This window comes from Lontra canadensis, unplaced genomic scaffold (assembly GCF_010015895.1).
Source record: "Lontra canadensis isolate GAN:19392208 unplaced genomic scaffold, GSC_riverotter_1.0 scaffold182, whole genome shotgun sequence".
Lineage (NCBI taxonomy): Eukaryota > Metazoa > Chordata > Mammalia > Carnivora > Mustelidae > Lontra > Lontra canadensis.
In genome coordinates this window covers 2111696-2126066 of record NW_022631176.1, presented here as the reverse complement: position 1 = coordinate 2126066, position 14371 = coordinate 2111696, and the positions used below count along the sequence as shown (strand labels likewise).

Here is a 14371-nt window from a genome sequence, read left to right as displayed (position 1 = left end):
AAGAACTTGGTACTTCCCTAGGAATTATGAAACAGGAACACATGGGAAGGGAAGCGTGTGTTCCCCTCGGCACCTTGCCCTTGCACGTGAACGGTCTGTGTCATGCGTACGTGGTCCTGTCGTGGAAGTCGAAGCAGATGCGCTGCCATAAAGACCTGCGGGGTCTCGAGCCAACCCCTCGGAGGACATCCCCAGCTGCCCTGCGCACGGCGGCTCACACCGACCTGGGGGCCGCACGCCAGAGGGCCGTACCCGGGCCGGCAGGGGACCGTTGTGCCAGCAGCGGCGAGTGACGTGTGCACATCGCAGCCCACGAACGCAGGCGGACCCTCTCCAGAAGCTGCTTCCAGCTACACGTTCACATTGAATCTCACTTATGACAATTGCCAACATAATTATTTTTGTTTCAAAGCAATTAAAGGCGTTTACTACCATCTGCTACTACTGTTACGTTTCTGTCGAAACAGTGTAGGAGCTTCAATCTCTCCCACTAGGTCTGCAAGGGGAATGACCCAGTGACTTAAACAAGAACCATCAGCACTCATTTCCACGTGTTACGATTCAGAACACACGCTCGAAAACAAGAGAGGTGGGACTCGCCGTGCATGGATAAACAGGAAAAACCCCGAGCTGAAGCCTATCTCGCGTTTACAGGGAGGAATCCTGCTGCCGGGAGGAGGCCACAGGGCAGACTGGGGAACGCGGTGCACGGACGTGGAGCGATTCTGGCTGTGACCAAGTTTTTGCTCAAGCACAGCGCTGTCAGGAAGCACAGCTGTGGCCACGTGACAGAGTCGGCTCCAACAGCCCCACACGCAGATGTCCACGAACTCCGCCATCCACTCCGCACACACACGGCAGCAGACCGCAGGACCGCAGGACCTCCGGGAGAGTTCCAGCTCCCCGGCCCCCGTGAGCCGCAACCGTCCCAGTGGAGGCTCTGTCCCTCCCTGACCGAGCCCCAGACCGACTCCTGACGGAGACAGCGGGCTTGGCCGGCAGCAGGAGGCAGGAGCTGGGAACTCACCGTGAGGCTTTCCTCGGAAAACAAACACACCCAGCAGCTACATGCGGCCCAAATCCATCTGGAGTCATGGCCCTAGACTCTCAGAGACGTCCGGGTGATCAAGAGCACAGGGCACCTTCTCCGTCACCAAGAAAGGCCGCTCCAAGACAGGCTGCGGACCATGGGAAGCGCTGGCCCGAGCCCGGGGTCGGGGGGAGGAAGCGTGGAGGGCCGGTCATGGCCATGACCACGTCTGAGTTTGCTTTCGAATTCAAGTGCTGATGTTGACACGGACCCGAGCAGTCACTGTTCTGGCCAAGAGTGTCCCCAGGCGGACGTGCGTCCCTCCCAGGGAAGCCCCCTGCGGCCTCATGTGCTCGTGGGAGCAAAGGTTCCCAGCTGGGGAGAGAGGCCCAAGTCTCTGTGACGGCGCCGGGCACTTGCTGTGGGGGGTCTGGTGGGAGCTTTGGCCACGAGCTCCGGGCCCCCCGGGGCAGGAGGCCCACACTCACCCACTTCTACCCAGAATGCTGATGTGGACTTCAACTCACCTCCGCACTAAAAGGATTTTCCTCAACTTTTCCAACTTCTGCTTCTGGCAGAGGATTTTTTAAGGTCTGTAAAAATAAAGCTGCTTTCCTTTTACGTTCCGCTTGAAGCTGCTTCTCCTTTGACTCCTTAGACGCCTGGGCCAGCTTCTCTCTGGCCGCGGCTGCGAGTCGGTCCTCCAGCTTTTGCTTTGCTTAAGGAATAAACACAGAAGAAAGCAAATGTTTACAACACGTGGTCTCTTACAAACACCTTGCTATTTTGATTTTCGCAGGCAGTGAAAGGGTCATGAAATACAATGCAGTTTTCTAAAAGATTAACACGACCCAAATTTCGGGACAGACGTATCAGGCAAATTGAATTCTGAGAGACTTAGTTCAAAACGCGTATTATTTCTAACATTTCACCTTCAGAATCAAAGCCACAAAGTTGATGGGACTGCACAGCAGGGACAGCGGGGATCGGAGAAACCTCAGAATGCCACTCACCCCGGCCAGGGATGCCGCGTTACAAGGTTTACTCCCAACACGCACGGCTCGGTTTACGGCAGTCGGTGTGAATTCAGACACACACGCACAGAGCCGAGCCTGCCGAGGGACGGTGACTTGCACCAGGCCAGGTCTGAGTGAGGCATCCTCCTACGAATGTGGCTTCACCTGTGCGCGTGTGTATAGAAAGCGCAGCGTACACCCCGGGAGCAGAGGCAGAAGCTGACGCTGGCGTTAACTATGTGAGTGTAGAGCACGATGTGTTCTGGGGGCGGGTGGGAGGCCGGGGGGCACCCGCACCAACGCCACTGGTGGTGCCGGAACAGCTGGTGGTCTGGCCGGGGCCCGCGTCACCTTGAAGGGTCGGATGGGCTCACAGCAGGGCATCTTCTTGTCTGGTATGGGGTCCGAGCCGGGAGCGTAGGCCGAGCGTTCGGCCCAGGGCTGTGGTCAGAGCGCACAGGCCCCTACCCCCACGACGGCACTCTGGGCAGACTCTGGAAACACGCTGCCGGGGCGCTGTGTCTGCCGCTTAGTGAAGAGCAGTGCTCACTGCTCTAACCAAGAACTTTCCTCGTGTACAACACCCCCACTGGACCCCCGCGGTTCTGGGGTCTGAAGGCTGGAGGTCCCGGCTGGCAGTCTCTGTCCTGTGGGCTGAGCGGGTTAAGCTTGTGTTTACATACTTTTTCCTTCAAGAAGTTGAAAACATACGGACAAACCTTGCTTCGCTTCTAGCTCCTCCTGGGTCAGCTGAGGCCGCTTCTCCTCAACCACTACACAGGGCGGGGTAACTGCCGGGTTAGTGTTCGTAGCACTACTAGAACTTTCCGGGCCTTCTTTGCCTTCTTCATCATCATCACTGTCATCATCTAGCTTAACACGATTTTTTTCCAGGGGAAGTAGATCATTTTCTTTGGCCTTGATTGCAAAGCTTATCGGAGCAAATGAAGCTATTGAGAAAAGCGAAAACGGTGATAGACTTTTAGGTATCTGGAAGCACAGAGCAGAAACCCGCAGGGGCCCCACCGTCCACAAGCACATCGGCCGGCGGGGTAGCGTCTCGAGTGGAGCCACTTCTCACATGGAGGGAGGTTCTAGGGCTGCAGGCAGCGCCTGCGTGGTCAGAGAGGGCCGCTTAGATGCACGCTGCATGCAGGGGGGCTGGCCCGGCCCGTGGGGGGATCCCATGCACGCCTTGCTGGGACGCAGGCCCTGAGGGTGAGTCAGAGTCACTGCATCTATAAAGGGTCAGTTGCTCTCGGGGTTTTCCTTCCTTCCCCAGACTCAGCCTATGGCTGAATCTGTACAGGACAAACAGGCACATGATGCGACTCGACTACGGAAAGGCATTTCTAAAAAACCCCACTTTATAACGTAGCCTCCTGTTACAAAGCAAAAGTTACTGGGCCCGGTGCCTCATTCAGCAAACACTTTAACACGCCCCTGCTTCGTGGAAGACGTGCTGTCTGACGACTCCACGGTAGCCACAAAATGTCAGGTGGTGCCATGTTCTCCCCAAGAATATCTACGAATTTTACTAAGAGAAATACAAAGGCCCGAAAGGAAATAATCTTCCCCGTCCCCATCCACGCAACACTCGCTCGAGAGCCCCTGGCTCCTTCGGACACTACGGGGAAGGTGATTCTGAACGACACCTGCCTGACTGTACTGCGTTACTTCACTCTTAAACACCATGAATCATGACCTAATGAAAGACATTCAAGTAAACCACAGCAAAGGAAAATTAAAAAAAAAAAAAATTTATTTATTCATTCGACAGAGATCACAAGTAGGCACAGTCAGGCAGAGAGAGAGGGGGAAGCAGGCTCCCTGCTGAGCAGAGAGCCTGATGCGGGCTCGATTCCAGGACCCCGAGATCATGACCTTTGCTGAAGGCAGAGGCTTAACCCACTGAGCCACCCAGGAGCCCCTGCAAAGGCAAACTTTAAAGTGCAGCACACACCGCTGACTCGGAGAACGCAGGAAGAGGATCCGGGAAGGTATGCTCATCTTCTGGATGCGCCTGAAACTTTCCATTACGAAACCCGGCAGGCTTCAGAAGGGCTGTGTCTGTGGGTCGGCAGGGAGGGGGCCCAGCTGGCCCCCGAGGGCCCCACCATCCGCACTCTGCGGCTCCACACCGCGGAAGCCTTGCAGCACATAAGCACCCTAGGTCTGCCACATAACCACCTTTTGTCCGCAACTGCCTCGGGCTAGAGCACAGTCACATGCCACGTGCTGCGAAAGGCACAGCTGGTGAGTCCCCTGGAAAATCCGCGGCGCACTGCCTGTCCCCATGCACACCACACCCCACACAGGGGCCATGAAGACGAAGGTTCGTTAGGGGAGCCCACATTAAGTGCAGGACTGTTATACAGTCCCGTCTTCCGCAGACATGCTAAATCGTCTATGAGTGAGGGGCTACGATGTCGGGGACTCGGGAGGGCAGTCGGGGGAGTGGGGTGCTGCGCTCATCATGGCACGCTGAGTTTGTACACCCTGACATTTTCTGCGAGAAAACAAGTTTAATATTACCCTTTACCACCTATAGTAACACGATCTCCTTAACAACATATGGCCAAGAGACCTTAAAAGGCAAAATAATCACTTAAATGTCAATCAAAATTGCTCACGGACTTGGGGCTACAGCAGCACATCCCAAGATAACTTTAACGATTCTCAAAACATCTCTTCCTCCAGACTGAATAAACCAGCCCTCAACAAACGCCGCATTTTACACTTCCTATGCTAACAACACGCGTACGGACTCCAGCACGTATGCGTGTGAAACGCAAGGCCAAAGAGCCCCGTTACTGACACAGACGCTGAAGCGAGTCGGCAACGGCATGGGGCAAGGGGCCAACCCTGGGCCTCACCTAACGAACGCGCAGCCGCGTCCGGGATGCTGCTGGGCTTCCTGCTTATAGACGGGGAACCAAGGCTACAAAGGCCAAGTAACTTTCCCAGGGAGCTGAGCCAGGGAGCGGGGGACCAGAAACCCTTCCTTCACGTAAGGAACCTAGCCCGGTTCCCCCTGCTGCAAGGATGTGGCAGCTCTGGCCCTGCCTTCACTGGCATAGCCTCCCTTCCCCCGCCTGCGAGGGGCTGCTGCTTCCTCCTTCAGCCTCAGCTCACAGATGCCCGCCCGGCCTCTCTCCTCAACTCTTCGGGTTTCGCATCGTGTATCCGCAGCCTGCTCACCCTGGGCTGCAGGGCGTGGGGCCAGGGCTGCTGGGAGCCGGGCCGGGGAGCTTGGTCAGTGCGTGTGTGACGCACACAGTCCCCGGGCCTGCATCCTGCACACGTGTGCCCCCGCAGGTGAGGGACCAAGCCTGGTTACGAATGTCAGCCTTCGCATGGACTGCGTTCTCTACGGAAAACTGACACCCCAGGTGGACAAAACGAAAGATCAGCTGTGGCACAGACACGCAGGCATGCACGGGCACACTCGAGCGCTCCAGCCCGCTCCACTCGGGGAGCCACACTGCCGCGTTCCCGTGTCAGCAGAGATCATCTTTAAACACCGGAGCCTCATTTCTTGGTATGGGCGTTCCAGTGTATTTCCGTCCCCACGACTACGTCCGAGGGTTTACCTCTAGGAGCCACGAGCCCGCAGGGAGCGCTCAGTCGGGGCGCCGGCCGAGCCGCAGGTGTCAGGCATGAGCACGCGGCGGTTCTAGGAGCTGCGCCCGTGCGCGCTTGCAGACGGCACGACGGGCTCCTGCTGCCCTGCGCCTTTCCCTCTCGGAGCATTATGCATAACTTGATTGATTTGAGAGGCAAAAGACAGCATTTTGTTAATGCAGATGTATCTCCTGACCATCGTCTTTTCTTCTTTGGTGAGGGATCTGCCATGTCCTTGGTCTACTACTTCTTTGCCACGCTTTCCTCACTGGTCACTGAGCTCTTCCCACAGTGTGCACAATGCCCCTTCTCCGGCCATGTGAACGGTCACCAACATTTTGACATTTGTCATTTAATTTCTTTCAGGTCCTGCCCCCATCAGACCTCCTTACCTTCCTTAGGATTTATGGCTTCAATTTCTAGAAAGTCTATTCCAACTCTTAGATTATGAAAAAGAAACTGCCTTTATTTTCTTCCATCTTCGTGTGTCTATTTTAAAAAATATTTTATATTAGAGAGAGACAGTGTGTGCAGGAGCAGTGGGAGAAACAGAGGCAGAGGGACAAGCAGACTGTGCCCGCAGCACAGACCCTGACCCGTGAGATCATGACCTGAGCCAAAACCAAGTTGGCAACTGCGCCAACCAGGCGCCCCTTCATGATGTTTTTTACATTTAAATACATAATCTGGGGACGCCTGGGTGGCTCAGTTGGTTGGACGACTGCCTTTGGCTCAGGTCATGATCCCGGAGTCCCGGGATCGAGTCCCGCATCGGGCTCCCAGCTCCATGGGGAGTCTGCTTCTCTCTCTGACCTACTCCTAGCTCATGCTCTCTCTCACTGTCTCTCTCTCAAATAAATAAATAAAAAATCTTAAAAAAAAAAACATAATCTATCTGGAACTATTGTTGTGAGATGTGGAGAAGCAGTTGTATTTACTTGTTTTCTGTAACGGGAGGCCGGACTTCCAGCCATCAGTCAGTCGCACTGAAGCGCGCTAGCCACACCCCAGGACACACCTATGCCGACCTGGGATCTGCTGCCGTGGCCAGGCTCGTGGGCTCCCACCAGGGCGGTGCCCACGGAGTGCCCCCAGGCCCCACCTGGCTCCAGGCCGCCCTGCATTCCCTTGGGAGGCCAGGCTCCTCTTTCTTGCGGGAGCAAACTTGACCTGATGCGGTCCTGCCAGCTGCCTGTGTTCCGGGACGTCATGGAACGGTGCCGTCCCCGAAATTCTTCCAGACCGTGCGTCCATCACACCTGCCTCTTCTTGACACGACAGCAGCGATTAATTACTTTCCTAGACCATTTTTTCAGTTATTTTCAAATTCATTCAAATTTAGGGTTACGTGTATGATTCGCGTGCACTTCGAAAATGTGCTTTTCTTCATCCGTTGTCTGCTGTGTATCCACCGGCAAAATGGCACGCTTCACCGGCCTTTCCCTACATCCTCGCCGGTCCCTGCTGACATGCATTGCCCCCCACCCCCACCCCCGTGTTTTTTTCATTTTTTTAAGACTTCATTTATTTGTCAAAGCAAGCACACAAACAGGGGGAAGGGCAGAGGCAGAAGGAGAGGCAGGCTCCCCCATGAGCAGGGAGCCCAAAGTGGGGCTCGATCCCAGGACCCTGAGATCATGACCCGAGCCGAAGGCAGACGGTTAGCTGAGTCACCCAGTTTTTCTAGGTTTGAGCTGAAGGGCTGTCACAGGTTTTCTTTACCAACATAAGCATACAAAGCTATGTAAATTTTTGTTTGACATTTTTGCTGCATTTGATATTTTTTTGATAAATATTCTCATTGGGGGTGTCCGGCCAGCTCAGTTAGTGGAGCGTGCGACTCGATCTCTGGCTCCTGAGTTCAAGCCTCACATTGGGTGTAAAGAGGACTTAAAAGTATCTTAAAAAAAAAAAAAGAAGAAAAAGAAGAAAAAGAAACATTCTCATCATTCTCATCAGCAACACTGACTCTTGACTCACTATTCCGGAAATGCTGACACATCTGTTAAGAGTCTCTGAGCTCGGGAGCACCCAGAAGACTTTCCGTTCAGAATTCCAGACACCCCCTTATCGGCTCTTCTTGCCGCAGACGTGGGTGTGATGGGCCAATCGTCCTTTTCTCTGCCTGGGGACAACCTGCCCCTTTCTCCCTCTGGATTCTTCTCATCCTTTTCTCTGTCTGGGGGCAACCTGCCCCTTTCTTCCTCTGGATTCTTCTGGGCCACCTCCGTCTCCTCCCCTGTGAATCTGAGAACATCTTCAGCCTGTCTTTGCATCCACTGTGCTCCTGAGGCTTTCACCACATTGTACCATCCAGAGGTTGTTTCCAGGCCGCTCCCACAGGTGTGAGGCTACTGGCAGCGCCAGCCCTGGCGCTCAGTCCCGCTGCCTCCCTGGCACCCATGGGCTCTGCAGCTCCAAGCCGCACTGTCCCACGCGTGGGCCATGTGGTCATGGTGGTGTGGGGGCAGCCGTGGCTGAGGGGCAAGCCACCTGCCACCGTGTTCCCTGCTGCTCTGGCCTCCCACCCACCGCCTCTCTGGCTGGCAGAGGCTGCGAAGGCCTGGGGGACACCACCACAGAGTACCAAGGTGTTCTTCTCTGTGAAGTAAATTCCAGGTACGCTGGCCAGTGAATACCTCCCCCCACTTCTGAGGCAAGAACTGATTTTCTTCTCTATTACGTTCCTTTGCTATTTCAGCGGGAGTCTGCAGGTGGCCGGGAAGGGTGAGCAACTCAACACGTGTGCTTAGCTAACTTGTGCAAGGAGAGGCTCAGATATACTGAGTTTCCGGGAAGGGTGAGCAACTCAACACGTGTGCTTAGCTAACTTGTGCAAGGAGAGGCTCAGATATACTGAGTTTCCCCGGTCAGTTGTCCGTGCGGGCTGGGCTGGCTACTCCAGATCACCCCCGCCCCCCACCCAACACGGCAGCCAGAGGCAAAGCACCGGCCTTCCTGCAGTCCTGCGACTCTCTGTCCCCGCAGCTCGCCCCTCCCCCCACCCCACCTTCTCCTACACTCTGTAGCCGGCCCCAGCCCCATCGGCACTCCAGGTGATGCCCTCCCCAGGGTACCCTCAGCCACCCACTTGCACTCACTCCTCTGACGTGGCATTTGAGACGACCCAAGTCCCGGGTCCCCGCGAGCTGGCTATGGCTGCTACGCAAGCCGCTCCCCCAGGACCCACCCGCCACTCCGACCTCGCCTCCTGTGGGCGCCTGCCCGCAGCTCTGGCCGCGCAGCCTCTGCTGGGGACCGCAGCCCTGCCCTGGGGTGCCTGGTACTCCGCAGCCTCTCTCGTCCCCGCCAGGCAGGACTCACTGCAGCGTCCTACGTTTGACCCAAACTGAGCCTCCTGCTGGTGCACGTGCATGGCTTCCCCAACCCCGTCCTAGTGCACTGGCTCCTTCTGTGCTCGTCTGTCTGAGCAGGTGGAAAACTCCTGCTGAGAACTTAAGAGCCATTGTGGAGGGTGCCTGGGAGTGGCCTCAGGACCCAGAGTCAACTAATCGCACTGGTACCAGAGTCTGCACGTGAGTGTGGCTGCGGGAGTCGGAGCAGGAGCCAAACATCCGGGAACTGTGCTGAACCTTTCCATTAAACTCGGCAGGACAAAGCTACGCCTCGGCTGAGCCCCCAACCACATGGCCCCACGCCCCAGCCGGGGAAAGCGCTGCGAGGCAGGGGATCTACGACAGAGACCTCCCAGGAGTGGCGACCCCCTCACCCCCTCCCCTGGCCCCCGCCACGACCTCTTGTTTGCGAGGGCGGCACTGGCAGCGGCCTACCTTTGACCAGCTTCCCATCCGCCACTGTCTTACTGGACGACGCCTCCTTCTTCCCTGGGGGGCCGCCTCTTCCTGCGTCGGCCGAGTCCTCACACACACCCTCCTCCCCACCGTCGCTCGGCTTCTCAGGAGCAGATTCCGCAGGAGCCTCTTCCGGTGCGGACGCAGCCTAGAGATGAAACGTGGCGATCAACGGCGCCGTCAGAGACGCCCGGGGTTGGTCACAGATAGATAGACAGACTCCATTCTGAAACTCAGACTTGCCACCTTCTGCTACAACACAACACAGAGGGGAGCGTGAGGAGGTTTTCCCTGTGGAAGGACAGACTGCCTCTCAAAGCTCTAATGCCATGCTGGGGACCAAGGCGCACTGCCTCTTCCTCGGAGACAGGTGTCCGAGAAGGCTTTCAGACCCCAGGCGGTGCGCGTCGGCTGCACACGAGTCGTTTTTGCTCAGTCGGAGCAATTACAGAGAAAAGCCCGAAGAAAGCCACTGATAAGAAGCAAGGCCTACATCAGCTACCCAAACAGGTCTGAGCAAAACACGAGGGCACCCACAGAACTGGGGGAGCAGAGCAGGAGAGAGCACACAAGGACGGGGGAGCGGCACCCAGCAGGCCTCAGGGTCCCACGGGGGGACGCAGCGGCACGGCCAGCTGCCCCCCAGGATAAAGGCCCCACCATGGACAGCGCCGCAGCACTCGGCCAGGAGCCCACACGCTTATAGTTTACCTATGGACGGGTCGCTTAACGCAGAAGAAATAGGGAATGTGGCCTCCACCAAGAGCTGTTAAAAGTAACAGCCAGCCAAAACACTACGTGCTTCAAGAGGCAGGATTCTTTGTCCAGAACACGCTGATCACCCATGGACTGCCAGGGTCAAAGTTTTCTGGGGATGCCCAACACAGGCTCCCATCTGAGAGGCAGGAAAAGTCAGACTGCGCATGCTGAGCACGACCCTCCCAGACAGAGTACGGCCAGAGAGCCCTTCGCTACCTCCTGAGAACAAGTACAAACTATTCCCACATCTGTGCAGCAGCGACACAGAGGCTTCCGGTCTCCCCGGCCCCTGCGGACGGGAACCTGCGCGCCCCTGGCCTTCCTGGCCCCCGCAGATGGGAACCTGCACCACCCCTGCACCCCCACAGATGGGTACCTGTGCGCTGTCGCCCCCTTCCTTCTGGAGGAAGAATTGCTTCTTGAACTCGTAGTAGGCGTTATACTGGTGCCATGGCTGCAGGAACTCGAACCTAGGAGCAGAGACAAGGGCAGGTCAGCTATGCGGACATGCAGGGCACCTACCAATGGCTCGCTGTGAGCAGACGCGGTCCCACATACTCTCCAACGACTAACTCGAGCCAGTTATGGCAACAGCCGTGCTCAGTAGGATGGCCGGATCCTACCCACTTCTTGGACATGGGAGACAGACGCACAGGAGGTCCAACGCTTGTCTGTGGTCACGGGATCACATGTAAGTGCAACCCTGTGCTGATGGCTTCTACCCGAGGCATGGAACGTTATTTGATTAAATGGTAGACTCTTTTCCCTGGTTCTTTGTTTTGTATTTCTTTATAAATACACGTCTTTTTTAAACTGGTATTTTTCTACCTTGCGTATGTACTTTTCCAGTTTTCATTTTCCTTCACTTGGTTACCGTACAGTGTGACGTTTGTTTCAGGTGCATGGAGTAGTGACCAAACACTTCCATACCCACCCGGCACTCATCACAACAGGTGCCCTCCTTCCTCCCCAACACCTACTTCACCAGTCCCCACCCCCTAAATGGCAGATTCTCGAAAAGCAGGAACTCCAGCCTGTTTTAGTAGCTTCAACATTCTTAACTTAAAAAACTTAAAAAAAAAACAAAACAAAACCAAACCCCACCACACAGCTATAAGTAATTCAGCAAGGTAATTTTAAGACATATTTATGTAAACACGTGAGGATTAAAACATTAAAGAAAGGATTCATGTAGCTAGACTAAAAACAAGCTACGTGAGACGCCGCGCGCCTGCATCTGCCCCCGCGCTCCGGCCCTCACCTCTGGTCGTTCTTGGCACGAACGCTGGTCTCAAACTTGAGGCCGTTGCGAGCCACATACTCTGCCAGCTTGTCGATCACGGGCTGAATGTCAGGGGGCGGGGGGATGATGGCCGCCACGGGGGCAAGTGCACTGCAGAAAAGAGCTTCGTCACACTCATGTGCAGGGACCCCCCTGAGACCACCAGCTGGCCAACCAGTGCGGTGTGGGGGGCTCTCAGCGTCCGGAGACACATCTGCACACACACACACACACACACACTCACACACATGGAGGCTCTGAGCACAACTTCAACCACAAAGTCAGTTCCTTGAAAAGAGACTGAAGTATCATTTGCCAATGATAAAAATGGGGTTTTGTGGAAAATAAGACTTAAAATCACGAAAACAGGTTCATTTTTGCCCCTAATGTTTCCCTGCAATGATAAGCCAACTCTTAGAAGCAACCAAGAGTAAGTCACGCACGGAGTCTTTTTCACGTTAAAACAGAGGACATGCACTTCAACACACCCGTTGGTGCCCCCTTTCTCAGCATGGTCAGAAGGGAAGTCCTTGCAGAAACACCCGAGTGTTTGGTCCAATTTCAACCACAGGCACCTGGGCCCCTGACACAGCGTCCACAGCGGGCTCCCCCATTCTGCAGACCCCGGACGCTGGTGTAAGACAGGTGCGGGGGCCCAGTCCCTGGTCCACTCTGCTTTTGCTCAATGCCCAGCTGGCCCGGCCGCCAGCACCCACCTGCCTACGGCTTGTGGGAGTCACTTCCGTCAACTTTATAAAATCCTGTATTTCTCGCACATAACCGCAGTGTCCCTTCTGCCTGACTTTATGAAGTTCTGCCCAGTTGAGATGGTAACATCAGAAAGGCCAGCTGTGGGGGGTCAGGGCGGCATGGGTGTTAAGGACCCAGAAGTTATGGGGGGCGGTGGGGTGCTGAGGATGTGAGAGTTGGGGGTGATGTGGGGGTCACTGGGAGTCAATTTTCTAAGTGTTTACGTCACGATGATTTCCGCTGCACTATCAACTCCGTAACTCTGGTATTTGGACACTTAAACCCTCAGGCAACAGAGACCCTACAAGAGACCCAGGTTGAAGACCCCAAACCAAGAGCCCAGAAATGCCAGGCGACAGGCAGAAGTGGGCCTACCTTGTGGTGATGGTGGAGGTCACCCCGCTACTCGTCTCTGCTGTGGTTGGGGGGGGCGGGGGCGTGGTCCCGGGGGGTGGCGGGGCGGTGGTCGTCACCCCGGTGGAGCTGGGCACGGCCACCCCGGCAGGCAGGGTGCTGTAGTAAGTGGCCACGTCGACCCCCGGCGGGGGTGGCGCCAGGCAGTAGGTACCATCAGGCAGCATGTAGTAGCTGTAGTACATGGCGGCCACGGTCGCTGCGGGAAGACAGGTGCCATGTCACTCCAGCCGTCAGCAACCACACCGTTTTCTAGAATTTATTCTACTACAAGGCAGGCAGCCCAGGGAACACGTGATTTGGAGGAAGCAGGCAACGCTGGGACACACGCCCGGGGACACGAGACAGCGAAGGGGCAGTGAACGTGCCGACGAGAAGCACCCCTCCAGCAGCAGGTGCCGACCAGGCCAATGAGCTCATGCGGCTGAGCGCTGGGCTCCTTTCTTGGTTATTCCGGGGGAGTCGTGCTTCCCTCCCATGTCTGTGACGCCATCTGTGCTTGTGACCATACATGCCCCCCCCCCCGATGCACAGCAGTGGGCCTACCACAGCCCACGGACACAGGTCGCTGGGCACCTGCCATCACAGACAGCGACGCATGACAGTTTCCTACGTATTCTGGGCACATGTGCAAATATCTGTAGGGAAGCAGCCTATTGTTTCAATAATTAAAAGTCCTATCAGCTTATTCATCTTTTTTTTGGGAAAATTTTTTTTCAAAAATGAACTAAATCACAGAAGATTCAATGATCTAATTAAGAATTTTATTTCTAATCCTGTTACAGATATGCAAATGGTTCCAACTACACCAAGATTTAATTTCCTTTTCATTGCAGAACGGTGAAAAGATCTTTCCAATTAGAGATTTAATTTTGAGGGTGCCCGGGTGGCTCAGTTGTTTAACATCTGCCTTTGGTTCAGGTCATGATCCCAGGGTCCTGAGATCAAGGCTCCCTGCTCAGTGGCAAGTCTGCTTCTCCCTCTGCCTGCCGCTACCCCTGCTTGTGTTCTCTCGTACTCTCAATCCCTCTCCAAAAAAACAAAACAAAAAAAACCCCTTAAAAATAATTTTATTTTGATTTTCAATGAATTCACTTTTAATAAGAGCATTTATCAACAGCAGACGCTTCGACCCCCGTTCCCAGTGACGGGTACTCTGCAGGGAAACAGCAGCAGACCGCACCTTGGACAGCTCGGCCCCTGCCTTCCCCCCCAAGGCCGGAACAATGCACAGGTGATCAGGCTGCAGGGCCACCCACCGTGACGCGCTCTGTTAGCTGTGCGTGAGTTCTGAGCTTGCTGTCCTCTCTCGATGTCACACACCAACCATGGTTACACATTTACAACGAAACCCTGAGCTTTCAGTCAGACACGTGGTCCGGGATCCAGTGGGCGTGATCCCTGCGGGAGGGTGGGGCCCATCTAAGACTGCCGGCCGGAGGCAGGGGCAGCAGGGACGGCTGGAAAGGCACGGTCACTCTGTAACCCAGCACGGAGCACGTGGTGTTCATCAGATGGACAGAGGGACGCAGCGGTTCCAGTGGAAGCTTTTCCTAACCAAGCCAGGCGTTTGCACACAAGCTTACGCCTCTGTCAGATACGCTGTCCTTACAAGAATGCAATTAGAGCTCCTACCCACTCGCCTTCAGGCAGTCATGCTACCGGGGTCCTTCTTCTCAGCCCC

The 14371-nt window shown here is 55.5% G+C and overlaps 1 protein-coding gene across 3 annotated transcripts in view; it reads right to left on the bottom strand.

Annotated features, from left to right (window-relative positions):
* The window catches only part of SFSWAP (splicing factor SWAP), a 66942-nt gene that overhangs the window by 24770 nt on the left and 27801 nt on the right, over positions 1–14371 (bottom strand). For all 3 annotated transcript variants that reach the window (XM_032846901.1, XM_032846899.1, XM_032846900.1), the window contains 6 exons: positions 12649–12886; positions 11503–11634; positions 10618–10711; positions 9462–9630; positions 2766–2996; positions 1558–1748 (listed from right to left, as the gene is read on the bottom strand). In XM_032846901.1, coding sequence (XP_032702792.1) covers positions 1558–1748; positions 2766–2996; positions 9462–9630; positions 10618–10711; positions 11503–11634; positions 12649–12886 — 1055 coding nt within the window. The remainder of the gene's footprint in view (positions 1–1557; positions 1749–2765; positions 2997–9461; positions 9631–10617; positions 10712–11502; positions 11635–12648; positions 12887–14371) is intronic.